A 16254-nucleotide genomic window follows, 5' to 3' on the forward strand; every position below is an offset into this window, starting at 1 on the left:
GATAGGACCACCATCAGCATGAACAGAAACTGGAATGCCAGTTTAAAATACTGTTGCTGTGTGATGCGTTGAGTTTTGGATGTTATTGAGTCCTCTGAAGCAAACTGGTTATAATGAACAATACACCTGAAACAACTATTATCCAGCAAGAACAATTGGATTGTGGGACCTCCTTTTCATAACTCTTTCCCTCAATCTATACTAATGCAGTGCATACACTTTTAGATTTATAATAGATTTCACTTTTTGTTTTAACTTGATAGGATCTCAACAATTTAATGGTAACTGGAAGTAAGATTCAAACGCCATTTACAGCAGAAGAACCATCAGTAAAAGATTTAGATGTAGCTCTTCCACAAACAGCCAAACCAAAGGAAGACATGTGAGTACAGACTTTCAGCACTTACTTGGTCCTTTGCTGTAAGGATAAAGATTATATTAACAGTCATAGACATTTGTTTCATAATGTTACTCTGTGATCTCTTAGTTAAAATGCACAGTGTTTGAGTAAAACCCAAACCAAAGACAGACTAGAATTTAGTGTTTGTCAAAGCAAACAGGCTCCTTTGGGGTCAGTGTTGTGTTATTGGGTGTGCTCATATTTGGTACCTTATGGAAACTATGGATGAAACAAAAAAGGGAAAATAAAAGGTCTCCTCAGGGGAATTCTATAGACTGTGGTGCTCCATAAGAAATGTTTTGTACAACGTCTTTGAGAAGATGTTAAGTACCGAGCCAAAGTAAAGAACAAAAGATGTCTCCACAAGGATGCATGTTTAAGAACGGATGATTTATTATTAATTGATCAAAAGATTGTTGATATGTTTTGAAATGTCAAAGAAATTAAAGTAGAAATCTATTACATTTGAAAACTTAAATTAACACATCAAATAAATACTAGAGGTTAACTGTTCATAAAAACGAACACAGAGTTTATGGAAAGAGATAAAAAAACCTAGACATTAAGTATTTGTGAACAAACACATCGCTGTTCCGTGTTGTTTTGTTTGGATTAATTCTTTCACCCGAGTAGACAGGGTTGTGGTGTACGAAAGATGCTAATATACAAATATAACATGGTTTGAGGGTGACTAGTCGATATAGACTGTGCAAGTCTTGCGCGCACTGGAGCGAGAAAACACGACAACTGAAGAACTTTATTTTTTTTATAAATCAAATCTTTGCTTTAATTTATTCTTAATGCCGAATCCGAACAACAAAAATACCCTATAGAGCTTGTTTAAATAAGTTTTAGGTTTTTTTGGTTAAAGTCTATGTATAGACAAAAGTAAAACTCTGGGACAAGGATGTTTGTTTGATCTCAAATTTTTTGAAACCCCTTTTGTAAATCTACGCCCAAATGTGAAACTACTCAAAGCTGGTTTATACGCGGACGCACGATGGTCGCAAGGGCGTTAGATAAACGCGTGACGCAGTTTAAAGAGGAAGCCGACGCCTAAACGACCAATTAAAAGGCTTTTCACCCCGCGCGACCAAAACAAGCGTCTGCGTAAGTTTCGTGATCGGAGATGGGCACAAATTCTTAATTTTTACCAAGTAACCTGACCTGAGGTCAAGTTTAAATGTCGGTTTTTCTTCGTTATTATGTTGACTTTATTTTTACTTTTATATATGATGTTAATTAGTATTACATTTTTAACAACATATGTCATTTTTATGGTCATAAACTACATTAAACTAAAGTGATGGACAAAACAAAATCTCCCCAACGTTAAACTCCATAAGGTTGGGACCACAATGGTCGCGGAAGTTCAAATCCGCGCGAGACTTGCACAGTCTATTAGCTCCCCGAGGTATTGGAAGTTGAAAACTAGTTCAAATTTGTTTCTAATATTGTCAAGAAAGAAACAAAACAAAACATTTAAAACAACTGCTTTATGGTCTAAGGTAGAGTCCATCAGGGACGCCAGTTTTCCGGCTATTGCTGGAATTCCGGCTTTTTCAAATTTTCCCCGATTTTTTTCGGCGCTACGTATTTCATCTGGCCAGAGAAAATATATTTTATTGAAAGCAGATTTCCGGCGTTCTGTTTTTCATCTGGCTGGAGAAAATATTAGTTTTGAAAAAAGATTTCCGGCGCTCTGTATTTCATTTGGCCGGAGAAATATATTTTATTGACAACAAATTCCCAGCGCTCCGTAATTCATCTGGCCGGAGAAAATATTATTAAATAATATCTGCCGTCAACTCGCTGTCAACTCAACCACTACCAAGATGGCAGGTATGAACTAGTCTTGACCTAAGGCCTCAGCGATAAATTAACATAAATTGCAGTACATACTACACATGCAGTACCAATCATTCACGCCTTGAGGCAAGACTATTTCAAATGCAGGAAAGCGCCCTCTGTTGTCGATTTTGTACAGGCATGTGAAAAAACAAGATGGCGACCGATGGCGACCGACAGCTTTGTAGCCGAGAGATATTTCTTTCACGAACAAAAAACTAAACTCTTATAATTGAAGTGTAGCCTAAAACTTTTCAAATTCTCTTTTAGCTATACTTTATAGTTTTATGCATCTTTTGTGGGTTTTAAAATTATTTTGGAGTTGACGGCGAGTTGACAGCACCAAGCGGGTTGACGGCGAGTTGGCGGTAAGTTGATGGACCCTCTCAATAATGTGCGTTGCTCAACTAGCTGACACCGATCGAAATTTTTTATTGCATCAGAAGTTTTTTATACAACCGATCCTCAAATTACGAACCCATCAACATGGTTGACAAAAAAAGTACAATAAAGGCAGAAATTAGAGGGTAAGATCGTCCAAATCGAAAGACAAAAAAAATATCAATTTTTTTTTCTTTTACGTTTTGAAATTTGTGATAAATAAGAACGGAAAATGCAAGACTAAAATCAGATTATACCTGCCTTTTTTTGCAAGGGGGGGGGGGGGGGTCAGAATTTTCTTTTTCTTTATGTTTTGTGCTAAAAAAGTGCTGTTATGTTTTTTATGGTTTTTTGGTCTGAGGGGTGGGGGGGGGGGCGGTGACCCCTTTTCCTTAAAAAAAAAATTTCAGGCTCTGAAGGAAAGAGCCACTGGCATCCCTGGTCCATGCTTTCATGTACTATATTGTTTGTGTATTTTAACACTGTATTTCCTGGTATCAAGTGATAACAAGATCAGTGCTTAGAATGGGAAAAGGCTGCTAAGATTTGTACTAGCCCTTATTCCAAATAACTCTCTGCTGCAACTCAAAAATCCGTGTTTTTGTGTGACTTACAAAAAAAATCAAAAACTTTTTAGACGTACAAATTTCCTATTTAAAATTGGAGTTGCATTGGTTTTTTTTTTCATACAAAACGACAGATATGCTCTGCGTTTCAATTTACTGGTGCATTATTTTTGTTGAGACTTTTCAAAAAAGACTGAAATCCAGAATTAACTATTCATACCAAGGTCATGCAAGAAAACCCATTAATATTTTGCAGATAAAAGGAACGGAATGTGTGTGTTGTGCGGATTGACTGTTCTGCTTTGTGTTAAACGCTCTTTTTCTCTGTGTTGTTGTAATATGTTGTTGCGCTCAATAATGAAAACAGAGCTGCATGACAACAAACACAATGTTGCTGGGAATGCTGGCGGGAAAACCAGTTGCTGGAAGTGCCCCATAAAACATTTCTGAGTCTTCTTTTTCAACATCAGACCAGCAAGTGCATCACAGAATGCAGGCCAGGTGGTGTTTAGTGAGGCGTTATTCCCCCATTGTTAGGTAACTTTAAAAATGTTAGGAGATCACATTCTACATGCATTACTGAAAATACAGCACAAATCACTTGAAATGTGCAAGCGCAAGCAACTCCGCTGAACAAAAACAAAGCACCCTTCTTTGCACTGCAGGTCCCATGTGTACACACAAGAAATGCCCTTCCTTTTACAGTGCCCATAGTGTCAAGTCGTTTTCTGAAAACAAGGTAGTGTTACACACTATATAGGCAAGCAGTTCAGTTTCTGGACACCTCTGTTACGATGTCAGAATCAACAAAAGGAAAGAAGAAACCTAACAGAAAATTGAAATGCAGTCCTGCATGGGTCTTCCTCGACCTTGGAGTTTGACGTCCATTCAACATGTCAGAGATGTCGTGTTTGCACGAAAAGCCGTCCGGGGTCTGCTCCGGCTGGTCTTCGGCGGATTGGAAATATTTTACAGCCTGGCAGGATGGTCTGACACGCAAGTCACCTACCCAATGGGAAAATTTCCAGGTTTTGACGAAGAATCTACAAGATACAACATCTTCTTCTAACCAAACAATGTTTTCACCAGCTCCCCCGCTGCACCATGGTACAGAATGCTCATGCGCCCTCTTCAGCTTCATCTGATTGTTCATTACCGACCCCGAACAGACACTTTAACCAAACCAGTTCCGGTCAACTCTCTCATTCAATCAAATCTCATTCTTCATTAGAATCTTTTCTGGGGTACAACATTCCCGCAACCCACTCCATCAGTGACTCTGAATGCAGATGCCTCACTGCCATGTCGGGGGATGGCCACCTGGAGGACCTTTTCAGTGGCGGGAACTTGGTCACCTACAGGAAAAGCTACATGTACTTCACATCAACTTGCTGGAGCTTCTATTATTATTATTAGGTGTTCGGAGCAACAGCCCGGAACACCTCTTATTTTTGTTGTTTTTTTTTTTTTTTCTTCATACTTCTTCTTCTTCTTCTTCTTCTTCTTCTCCACGTCCCTTGTCCGCTAACAAAAGCGCCTTTCCAAAACTCGTATGAACTTGAAACTTCACACATAGTTAGCGATTTATTAGGAGAAGAAACCGTGTGAGTTACGTCATGATGACGTCATCAATTCTTGAGTTATGAATATTCAAAGTTTATTAATTCAAAAAATCATAACTTTTGATCTACATGAGGGATTCTTACAATCGAAACATCATCGGAATCGTCATTGAAAACTCCGTAAACGCCCCACAGACATGACCCCATTTTGATGTTGTCTTCCGGCTCAAAAGAGAGAAAATTTCAAAATATACGTCTAAAGAACAACGTAAATCCCCATTGGTATGTGCATAAACATTGCACGTAGGCATACACACAACGTGTAGTGTATTAGCGGTGCAGCAGAGTCACGCTCCAGTGATCATCCATAGAGCGCGAAAAAGCTTCATGAAGAATAGTCTTCGCTCAAGGCGGTTAAAACATACATGCCCCTTCCAGTCTTTTCTACAGTCGTCAATATTTCCTAAGTTCATATAATCTAAACTACATAAGCTATTTTGACAATCTATACATCATGTGAAAGGGCGTTACGTACTTTACAGAAATGGATATAATGGTGAAATTTCGTTGACCTTTTGACCTGTTTAAACCGGAAGTGACTGTGAAATGATTTGAAAGGGCGTTGTTTATTGCCTTTTAGGTTGAAATATACATCCTTTGATGCTTTACCATCACAGCATACAAGTCTGTCAAAGGTCTGGTTTAAAACAAATATTACAGATGACGTCACCAAACATACACTTTTCCTAGATGACATAATCGTGTTGTTTTGACAGTTTTTGCAATTTGGAACATTTATTACAAATCTTGAGAACAAAGCAAGGTGTAATATTTGTTTTTTAATCCAGGCTTTTACTCCCGGAAACCGAACACCTTGAGTTTGTTCACAAACTCTCAATCTCTAGTTATTGTTGTTATTGTTGTTATCATTATTATTATTATTATTATTATTATTATTATTATTATTATTATTATTATTATTATTATTATTATTATTATTATTATTATTATTATTATTATTATTATTATCACTGTCGCTGTCGCTGTCGCTGTCGCTGTCGCTGTCGCTGTCGCTGTCGCTGTCGCTGTCGCTGTCGCTGTCGCTGTCGCTGTCGCTGTCGCTGTCGCTGTCGCTGTCGCTGTCGATGTCGCTGTCGCTGTCGCTGTCGCTGTCGCGGTCGCGGTCGCGGTCGCGGTCGCGGTCGCGGTCGCGGTATCGGTATCGGTATCGGTATCGGTATCGGTATCGGTATCGGTATCGGTATCGGTATCGGTATCGGTATCGGTATCGGTATCGGTATCGGTATTCATTTTATCACAGCATGCAAAAGAAAGATCTCATGCAAAAGAAAGATCTCATTTTCCTTTGTGCCGGTAACTCCTCGAGTCGGGCTACGTCCCGTAGCCTTAGATCTCAAGGGTCTTTCTCAGGATCCTCGCTGTTCCCAAAAGCGCTGCCTTCTGTAACAGATCTACCCTCACATTTGTCCCTATTTCATCTAGATGTTTCCCCAGTGCTTTGGGAATGGTGCCAAGTGCTCCAACCACCACGGGGACTACTTTTACCTTTACCTGCCAAATCTTACGAAGTTCCCTGGCCAGGTCCTGGTACTTCTCGATCTTTTCCATCTCCTTCGAAGCTACCCTTATATCACCTGGCACAGCTATGTCAATGAGATGACACATCTTCTTCGTCTTATCTAAAAGCACAACATCCGGACGCCTATGTTGTATAACATGATCGGTCTGAATGTTAAAGTCCCATAGGATCTTGACCTGGTCGGTCTCTACAACTTTCTCCGGAACATGGTCGTACCAATTCGCAAGCACTTTGACACCATACTTCTTACACAGATCCCAGTGAATCACCTTGGCCAGCTTGTCATGTCTTCCTTTGTACTCTGTCTGGGCCATCTTACTGCATTCGCTAACAATATGAAATACAGTCTCCTCTGCTTTATTGCACATTCTACACATAGGAGAGACGTTTGCTTTCTCTATCCTTGCCTTCATTACATTTGTCCTTAGAGACTGGTCTTGCGCCGCAGTAATCAAGCCCTCTGTTCTCCACTCTTTAAAGAACAGAGTCATACACCGTACAGTGCTTTTAAAGATGGACCATTCCAGAGGAGTTTCCTACATAAATCACCAAGGGGGTACCCACTCACCTTCCCTCTGCATGCACACATGGGAACTCCTAAAGTGGTACAGTCCCCATCGGTCCTTACTACAGACAAGTGCTACACTCATATCTTGTGGTTCAACGGTGCTGCTCTGCATTTGTAGGTATCAAAGGTGACCTATTTTCTGAAGTAGAATCTCCCAAAATCCACAGGGATTTTCTATTCTACCATGTGTCTAAAAAAAAACTATACACTTTTGAAATGGCTGCCAAACCAAAGATATATGATTCTGGGGGAAACTTTTTATATGTATGGATAGCTTATGAACTTAACTTTCATATGACACAAAAAGGTTTGAAAATAGTTCATGATTGGTGAGCACTGCTCACTTTTGTAAAGGGTATGAAATTAGGCTGTGCAGGAATTAGCCGTCCAATTTGTGAGATGACTGTTCTATGCAGCTTACTAAATGTGAGGGTGATATGATAAATTCATGATTGATTGGGACCAGGTTGGATTTTCATGGTTTGGTAAACCAATTATTTGTATGCATGAGTGAACAATATTTGATTTTTTTCATTGTAGAATTGTAACTTTCTGATAGACTCGGTGGTGTGTTTATGGTAGTCAGGACGGGGTGATTGTACATGGTGCAAAGGAGGTAAATTGTAGGGTAGGACATTTCGGTAGATGGAATAAGCGTCAAAAGGACATTTATGCCCCCCCTATCTCTTTCTCTCTCCCTCGCTCTCCCTGACTGTGCTTGAATACATCAATTTATACTCGATGGTCTCCACTCCAAACATATAACTTTACTTTATCCCGATTTCTCTCTACATATCCCAAATTGGACTTGTTGCTAGTAGGCCTACCCATGGACACCTTAAATTATTCACAATCTATCAGTCAATCAATCATAAAACCCACAAGTCTTTCCAGCAGTTGAGTTTTGCACAAGAAATCTGATACAGTTCAACACAAACTCACGCCTTTGGAAAATGAACATGTCAGTCTTTTTTTTTCAGGTGATTTTTATTTAAATTTTACAACTGGTTCATCCAACTTGTAAGAAAAAAGGGGGAAAACTATTTAATAATGGACACTAAGAATCAAAGTCGTCCAGTTCAATGGTCCACAAGTCAACCTCCTCTCTTGATGTACAGTCTTGCTCTCTTCATGATGTCCAGTACAGCTCTCCTGACAACTGCTCCGTCTTGCTAGGACATCCATCTCACAGGTGATTCTTGTTGTGATGTTGTCCAAGTTGAATGGAGGAGTAGTGTACACGTTCGCTTTGAGATATGCTCACAAGCTGGGTAAGACGCTCCGTCACTGCTCTCGAACGATGGCAAGGAGCTCCATCTTGTGCCCACCAGACACGCTGAAAGCGACCGTTTCGACGACGGCGGTATCTTGGATTTCTGTCAAGGGCTGGGACAACTTTTTCATCTATCATCTGGACATAGGCAGCTCCATTAACATTGTTGTCGAAGAAAACAGGTCCGATGATGTGTCCATTCCCTGTGAGGCAGGGGCCCAAACAGTCACTTTAACTCTGTTATTACTACGTTCATAGTAAAAGTCGTCAGAGGGTGTCCCTGCTCTCAATATGTCCTCAGATAGTGGGTATTCACTTGCGCATTCAAGGCGAAGCAAGACTCATCTTCAATGAGCAAGTCGTCAAGGAAGCGGGCAGGTCTTTGAAGCAGCCACTGACAAAACCTTAAGCGACGCTGGTGATCACCATTAAGCAGTTCATGCCGCTTGATCATCTGATAGGGATGAAACGTCAAGTCCAGTCTGGTAATCCTGTTGAAGGTTGAGTGTGGAATACCTGTTCCATTACGGCGACTGCTAACTGTACCGTCCTGGTTATCTTGAAGAGCTTGGCGTACAGCTGGACCCTGTTTACCAATACTTCCTGATATTACAGTAAACTGTTGTGCATGTTGGACATCTTACATTTTGATAAACTTGCCGGAACCTCCGAAGAACAGCAGTGACACTGTTACTGCGATGGTATTCTGCTGAGTGGAAAACTGAGGACTCTCCGTCTTTGGTTGTCAGTCCAAGATAAGTGAGGACTGAATAACAACTTACAGCTCTTCATTTATTCTTAATCCAGTTATGTGTCATTTCACCCCACATTTCATTTTATTACATAATACCTAGATGAGGAATATTTAAATTGAATATTCAAATACGGTCGCAATCGATCAAAATAAAAGTTAAAAATAAAATAAAAAAGGAGGCGGCCTGTAAAAAGGAAGCGGGCGGGGGCGCTTAACATGTTTTTTTTTTTACTTGGCCTTAGGAGAATCTTTCAAAAGAGTTAATCTGATCATAATGGTTTACAGTGCCTTTTGACCTGCTACAATGCCGTCACACATGGTGTTTTTACATGCCCACCATCAAACATTGACAGAAACTTGAGTGCCAGTTTAGAAGAAATATTGATTTGATATCCTGTTGCTTTGGCAGACAGGGATATATATTTATCACAAACACAAATGATACATGTAACTAGAATGAACTTAAAGGGAAGGCACACGTTTCGTAGTTACTCAAAACAAATATTAACTTAAAAACTGACTCGGTAACGAGCATTGGAGAGCTGTTGATAGTAAAAAACATTGTGAGGAACGGCTCCCTCTGAAGTAGCATAGATTTCAAAATAGAGGTAGTTTCTCACTAAAATAATAAAAGACTTCTAGCTAGAAGTCTTTTATTCCTATCTGAAAGCACACAAATTCAAGGGTGTTTTTTCTCTTTCATCATTTTCTCCAAACTCTGATGACCAATTGAACTCAAATTTTCACAGGTTTGTTATTTTATGCATATGTTGAGATACACAACTGCGAAGACTAGTCTTTGCCAATTACCAAGAGTTTACCTTCCCTTTAATGAAATGACAAGTCCATTAATTTGAAACTAAAAGTGTTTTTTATGACAAATAAATACATATTTTACTTTAGAATATATTTATCTTTGATGTGATAATAGGTTATTTGGTTTGTCTGTAACTGATGGGAGAAAAACATCGGTAGTTGGACCCTCCTTGCAGTTCAGTAACTGCCTAGCCAATTGGACTGGTGACAGCCACAGTAGAAAGGGTCTGGTTGCACATGGGGCTAGAGTAACCTTTGAAGTTAATGCTGGTGAAAGAATCTCTTCTTGTTTGGATCTTGTAAACAAGGGTTCCACAACAGTCTACTATGATTGGAAGGTACTTAATTCTCATTTTTCTTATTCAGGAAAGATCTACTTTAACCATTTAAAGATAATAGAAGCTAGAAAAGTCTTTTACAAAAATGTCGTGATCTCCTTCTTGAAATCAACCCGCAAAAAACCCCAAACAACCGCGCATTATATGTGACCAATAAAACCAAGGAACAATAAACTAGATCGTCCCGTCCACCAATCACCCGCAAAGAAAAAACAAGCCCCAAATAACAACAAAATTACGCAAAATCAGGACGGAAGAACGTTACTAAACACAATTAAATACTCCTTTTTGCTCATCCAGAGCATTCCAGAGTATCCTGACTTGGTAATTTTTGTTGAATGAAGCCTCACCATCTCGCTCGTCTTTCGTAAACACGCTAGACTCTTTTTCCCACACGGAAATCTGCTCCGTTGACGACCATGCTGCTGACAGAATGTGTTTTGCTTTGTGGTCTTTTGTAAAGGCGATTGAAGCTAATGTTGTAAGCTATCGCGTACTTTCACCAATAGAGGGCGTCTTTTCCCACGCTATCGAATATTCTGAAACGCCCTCTAGCATTCAATATTTCTACACTTTTTGACTTTTTGCCACACGTGAAGACTACAAGCCTTTGCGTTGCATGATGGGATTTTGCGCTGTGTATGCGTGATCGTGGGAAGTTTGCCAGCGTTCAGTGGCACTTCGAGTGATTTTTTTACGTTTTATCCAAACCTTAAGTGAATGTTTTTACGTTTTATTCGAGCCTGAAAATAGTTTAAAAAATAGTAATAGTTCTGTAGTACTGCTGCCGATATTTCTGACTGGTCAGCCGGACCAGTTGGCAAGGGGTTTCAGCTGGTCCGCCGTGATTTCTACTGGCATTTGGCCAACGAACCAGCGTTAAGGTCGAACGCTGGCGTCTCTGTACGGTTGGGGGGCGACCCTCAACCCCCGCCAGATAGCAGCGGTGTGGGGCCCGGAACACCACTCAACCCACATCAACGTCCTGGAAATGCTGGCGGTCCGAAATGCCCTCCAGCACTTCCGGGCACAGTTAGTGGGGCAGGCCGTTCTGTTGCGCTCCGACAACGCTACAGGGGTAGCGTATGTCAATAACCAGGGGGCCACCCGGTCGGCCCGACTGTGTGCAGCAGGGGATCGCCCTGTTGGCGGTGTACATCCCAGGGAAGGAGAATGTCATGGCCGACTCTCTTAATAATAATAATAATAATAATAATAACAAGTTCTTATATAGCGCATTTCACAATAAACCGTATCAATGCGCTTTACATTAGTCCCCTGGTCATTGGGCCAATAAACATCCCTTTAATCTTTCTCAGCTCCCATTTAGGGAGTATACAGCCCCGAGCTGCTGTGGCGCTCCGAAAGCTTTTCATTCACAATATCACTTCTACCCTCTTAGGTACCCATTTATACCCCTGGGTGAAGAGAAGCAATTATAGTAAAGTATCTTGCTCAAGGACACAAGTGTCACGACCGGGATTCGAACCCACACTCCGGTGAATTAGCACCAGATCTTGAATTCGATGCTCTTAACCACTCGGCCGCGACACTCTACGACTCTCTTTCTCGGGGCTGGATTGTCCCAACAGAGTGGTCCCTCCGCCCGAGTGTGGCCCAGTCGCTCTTCCTGCTAATCGACTGGCCTCATGTGGATTTGTTCGCCTCTCAGACGAACAATCAACTGCCGGTCTACTGCGCCTGGGGTCCCGACCCTGGGGCACAATGGATCGATGCTCTAACTATGCGATTGGAGGAGCTGTTGGCATACGCCTACCCTACGGGTGCTGACAAAGATCGAGCAGGATCACTGCAAAGTTCTCTTGATGGCCTTTCTTGGCCCCGACAGCCCTGGTTCCCTCGGCTGATCAGGCTCCTGGTGCACAGGCCAGTGGTTCTCCAGCAACGACCGGATCTCATATACCAGCCAGGATCCGGACTGGTTCATCCGGCTCCGGGGGATCTGCACGTGACGTGCTGGGCGCTTCCCCCTTCCCCCCCCCCCCCCCACAACGAATACTTATCGGTAGACTATCCCTCCCTCCTTCCCCACATACTCGGTCCTTGGGTCCTTGGGTAGGGCTCATCGAAAAGAGGATGACTCCGGGGCAGGCATGTCGCGGGGCATTGTGGGTAGGACGGTGAAGGGCGCTATTGTGTGTGTGTGTGAAAGTCTTAGCATTATTGCCTCGCGACATAGGGAATATGCAAATTAGTAATTCGACTCTACCGGTAAGTATTCGTTCGTAGACCCCATCCACACTTCTGTGGGGGGGGGGGGGCAGGGGGTTGGGGAATTTTCCGTACTTACTTATCCCTTTTTTCTCACTTATAACTTCTTCTTTTTCATCTAAAGCGCATAAAGGCATTTTCAAGCCAAGGTGATGGACATAGTTCAAAAGAATAAAATTGTGCTTATTAGAAAGACTAGCGCAAAACCCGTGCTACGCGCGGGTCCCGCTACAGTTTTGCGCTTTTCCGAATTCACAAAGCACTAAGATCGATCTCAACTTTGTATAAATCTTCATTGCTATAAGCAAAGAGTGAAGTCACAATACCAATTATCCTGTCCCTTTTTGTACTCTGTTTTGTTTATTTTTTTCCTGTTCAGTTTATTTTGTTCCTGTCCCGTATCATTTATTAGTCTCTTTTCTTTTTCCTTTTCCCATATTATTTCCCCAGCCCGTTAATTTTTTTCCGTCCTGATCATTATTTTCTCGTCCTGTTTTTCTCGTTTTGTATTATTTGTCGATCAAATTAGTTTTGTTTCTGTTCCGTTCATTATCCCACATTCGCGCACTTGTACGCGTTTTTGCCATGTTTTTTTGTTTTGTGCCAATTCCTGTACTGGGTCCTGCTAGACATAGACCACAGGGTGAGCATGGAAACAGACCACAGGGTGTGCAGTGAAAATGTGCTTAGAAATGGAGTTTCGTGGCGCACCTCTGGCATGAGCGTGGAAACAGTTTTAATTAATAGCTAATTACATGGGGATTACTAATACATAAATCCACAATCGTGAAACCTGATAGCGCCCTCTGTTGGCCATTTTTAGAAAACTGTGTACATTTCAATGGAGAATTGATGCAAGGAAATATTTATCATGAAAGGGGTATCTTCTTTTAGGATTTCCCCTACTCAGAGTTGCAATAAAATGGCCCATTAGGGGTGGATCTAACGCTGTCTACTCAAAATTACAAATATTTTATCCTTAAACAGAAAAGTATTATTTTTTAACTACAATTGTTATGTCCAAACACAGTTAGATCTACTGTCAACACATTTTAGAGACCATCTAAATATTAACAAAACAAATTTAATTTCAGGTCATACTATGGAAAACTACGATCTCTCCCACATGTTGTTTAAATATGGATATATTATGTTTATTATGACAGAACATCTTTGGATGTCCACTTAATCTTTATCAATATCCCTACAAATAACAAGTTAACACAAAACAACATTTTCTTCTGTATGAAATTTTTGTTTTATTCCGTCATGGTCACCCTTTTTCAGGCTTTTCCATCCTGTTTTGATAACAACAAATACTCCATGTCCTCTGCCTGCATGGACAATCTCTGCCCTAACATGATACTCTATTCATCAAGTATGAAGAATTAACATCTAGCAACAATTTATGTAGTGAACAATTTATTTCAAGAGAAGAAAAATTTCCCTTTTTTTCACTTTTGCTTTGTTTAATCAACAAATCTGCATTGAATCTTCAAAGAATATTTTGCAACTATCAAATCTTTTTTCAGTAAACCTTCAAAATAAGTAGTAAATAGAGTCCGGAATTATTTATTTCAAGTTTTAGGTTTTTACTATAGCTTTTATTCATCTGTTTACATGAGATGCATAATTATCTCAATTTGAATTATCAATTGCCATAAATAATTATTCTTTATTTTATCAGACTTATCACTGTGTTTAATCAGAGCTTTAGTTTTTACACTTTCACAGTTTGTGTACTTGCGTATAAGTATATGCACGGTAGACTTTTGTCCAAACAAAGTTTGCCTCGACCACATCTACTCTTTTTGTGTGAGCAGTTTACATGTACACATTATAGAATGCTGTCAAGTGCTTGGAGTAGGTCTGTCCAGTGGGCACAATGTTTTCATCCTCAACCTTCCAGCCGTGACTACCGTGGGGAGATGGTACATCTGGAAACTTTTCAACAGCACCCTTGGTAGTTAGCTCACTGAATATGCTTTGAATACACTGTATCCTTACTCAGTTGGCGTTGCTATGCTGTCTCATCAAGCGTCCCATTCAAAAGAGGTTACGATCTGTCATTTTAAAAGATACATAAACAAAATTGTTTAAAATAAATTCCCTTTTTAAATTATTATTTTCAATTATATAATGGAAATTCAGCTTCTTCTTTTTTTTGCACCAATAATTACATATTGTACATCAATCATGAAACAACAACAAATAAGTTCATGAACTTGTACCAGTTTATGTTGAATCGGTTTGCATTTATTCAAATTGAACGCATACTTTGTAGTACATGTATACACATCAAAGATAAAAACACAGATAAAACTTCATAGTTACCTGGCAATGTTAACATCAGCACAATGTTGTCCTTACACATGTGGGGACAAACTCCTCAACTCTGAAAATGTCCTCATCAGCCAGCATCCCTTGAGTGTATAGTGGGCATGTTCGGTCGTTTGACGCAGTCGCCAATAATAAATTATGCTAGTAATATAACCAGTCAAACACCTTTTTAGCTGAAAGTTCACCTGAACACAGTCTGTTGAGAAAAACTAAATTAAAGTCATGGTGGTATTGTCACAAGAATGTTATAGCCACGCTTCGTTAGTTGACAGCGGGCCAACCATGTCAAACACATCTCTAGCTGCATCATTCCCCAATGGACATCGACCCTCAGAAAAATATTTTAACTGGTTTCTAATCAACTGGGGTATTTCAGACAAACAAATTTTAAACTGGTGCCTCACCCATACCGTATGGATATATTGTATATATGATAAACAAGCAAGTTTTCACTAAGATGGAAATAGACAATCTTCCAGGTTACGTTCAAGGCCCCCACGTTCAAATAACAAAATAAAAAAATACAAATAAACAAGTTATGTTAGTAACAAAAATCTTTTGACTTTGAGTTAATAACAAATAAATCATGACCATTGCATCATGATCATTGACATTGTGTCAGATTGAAAGAAAGGATAAAGACTTGAACAAAAAAAATTGTTTCATTTACCGATTGGAATGTAGATCTAGTAACAATTTATAAGCATTTTTTTCCCCTGAAAATATCGCAAGGATCTATGTATTTTTAAGAGCCAAAAAAGCATGATCAGATGGTTAGAGAGACAGTCAGTGAGTCACTGGACATGGCAGACAAAAAAATATTCAGAATCATTAAATCATATTGACAGATTGACATGATTGAGACTGACTGAAACTGTCATTGAAATATTATAGTCATCTTGTGAATGAAAGCTTGGCAACAATCATCTATGAATAAACAACAGGAAAATAAATCAATACTAAAACATAAATACGATAAGGTTCCGATATTTTTAAATTTAAGTTGAAAAAGGTACTGTTGTCTTGACATTACCTGTGATAGAGATCGGAGGATCTTACCGATCTTCCGTCTGTGACAGTTGTCCATCGTCGTGTTTAACGTGTCCGTAATTTGGGCTAGCGATTGCCCCAGCTTTGATGACATTTTCACACTCGACCGTACTCTAACTCGTTTCCTTCTTCAGAATACATGCAAAGAAATGTCTTAAACTCTTTTCCGAAAATGAAAAAGCTTTCATTTCAGCGCTAGACAAATGCATAAAAACACTTTTTTTGTGACTTGTTTTTCTCACACCACAACGGAGCCGGGGTTGTTGTTCGTCTCCACCGTTGTTGTACAGAGGTCGTGACCTGGTGAGCATAATAATAGCTCTACAGCTATTGGTTCATTCATCGCAACCGCTGCCGCGCGTTCTTGTAAAGCCATCGTTGATTGGTCATTTTTCCCAAGCCTCGCACTATACTTTGGAAATTATAGTTGTTAAATTGGTCCATCACAAGAAAACTGGCAAAAAGATCGATTGTGTATTTATGGTATGTTAATAACCGTATATTTCTCATGAATTTAAGATAATAA

At 40.0% G+C, this 16254-nt stretch overlaps 1 protein-coding gene across 1 annotated transcript in view; it reads left to right on the forward strand.

Moving 5' to 3' along the window:
- LOC139937040 (MYCBP-associated protein-like) overlaps window positions 1-16254 on the forward strand; it is a 123431-nt gene that overhangs the window by 43742 nt on the left and 63435 nt on the right. The window contains exons 10-11 of the mRNA XM_071932002.1: window positions 264-382; window positions 9884-10106. Coding sequence (XP_071788103.1) covers window positions 264-382; window positions 9884-10106 — 342 coding nt within the window. The remainder of the gene's footprint in view (window positions 1-263; window positions 383-9883; window positions 10107-16254) is intronic.

This window comes from Asterias amurensis, chromosome 5, assembly GCF_032118995.1.
Source record: "Asterias amurensis chromosome 5, ASM3211899v1".
NCBI lineage: Eukaryota > Metazoa > Echinodermata > Asteroidea > Forcipulatida > Asteriidae > Asterias > Asterias amurensis.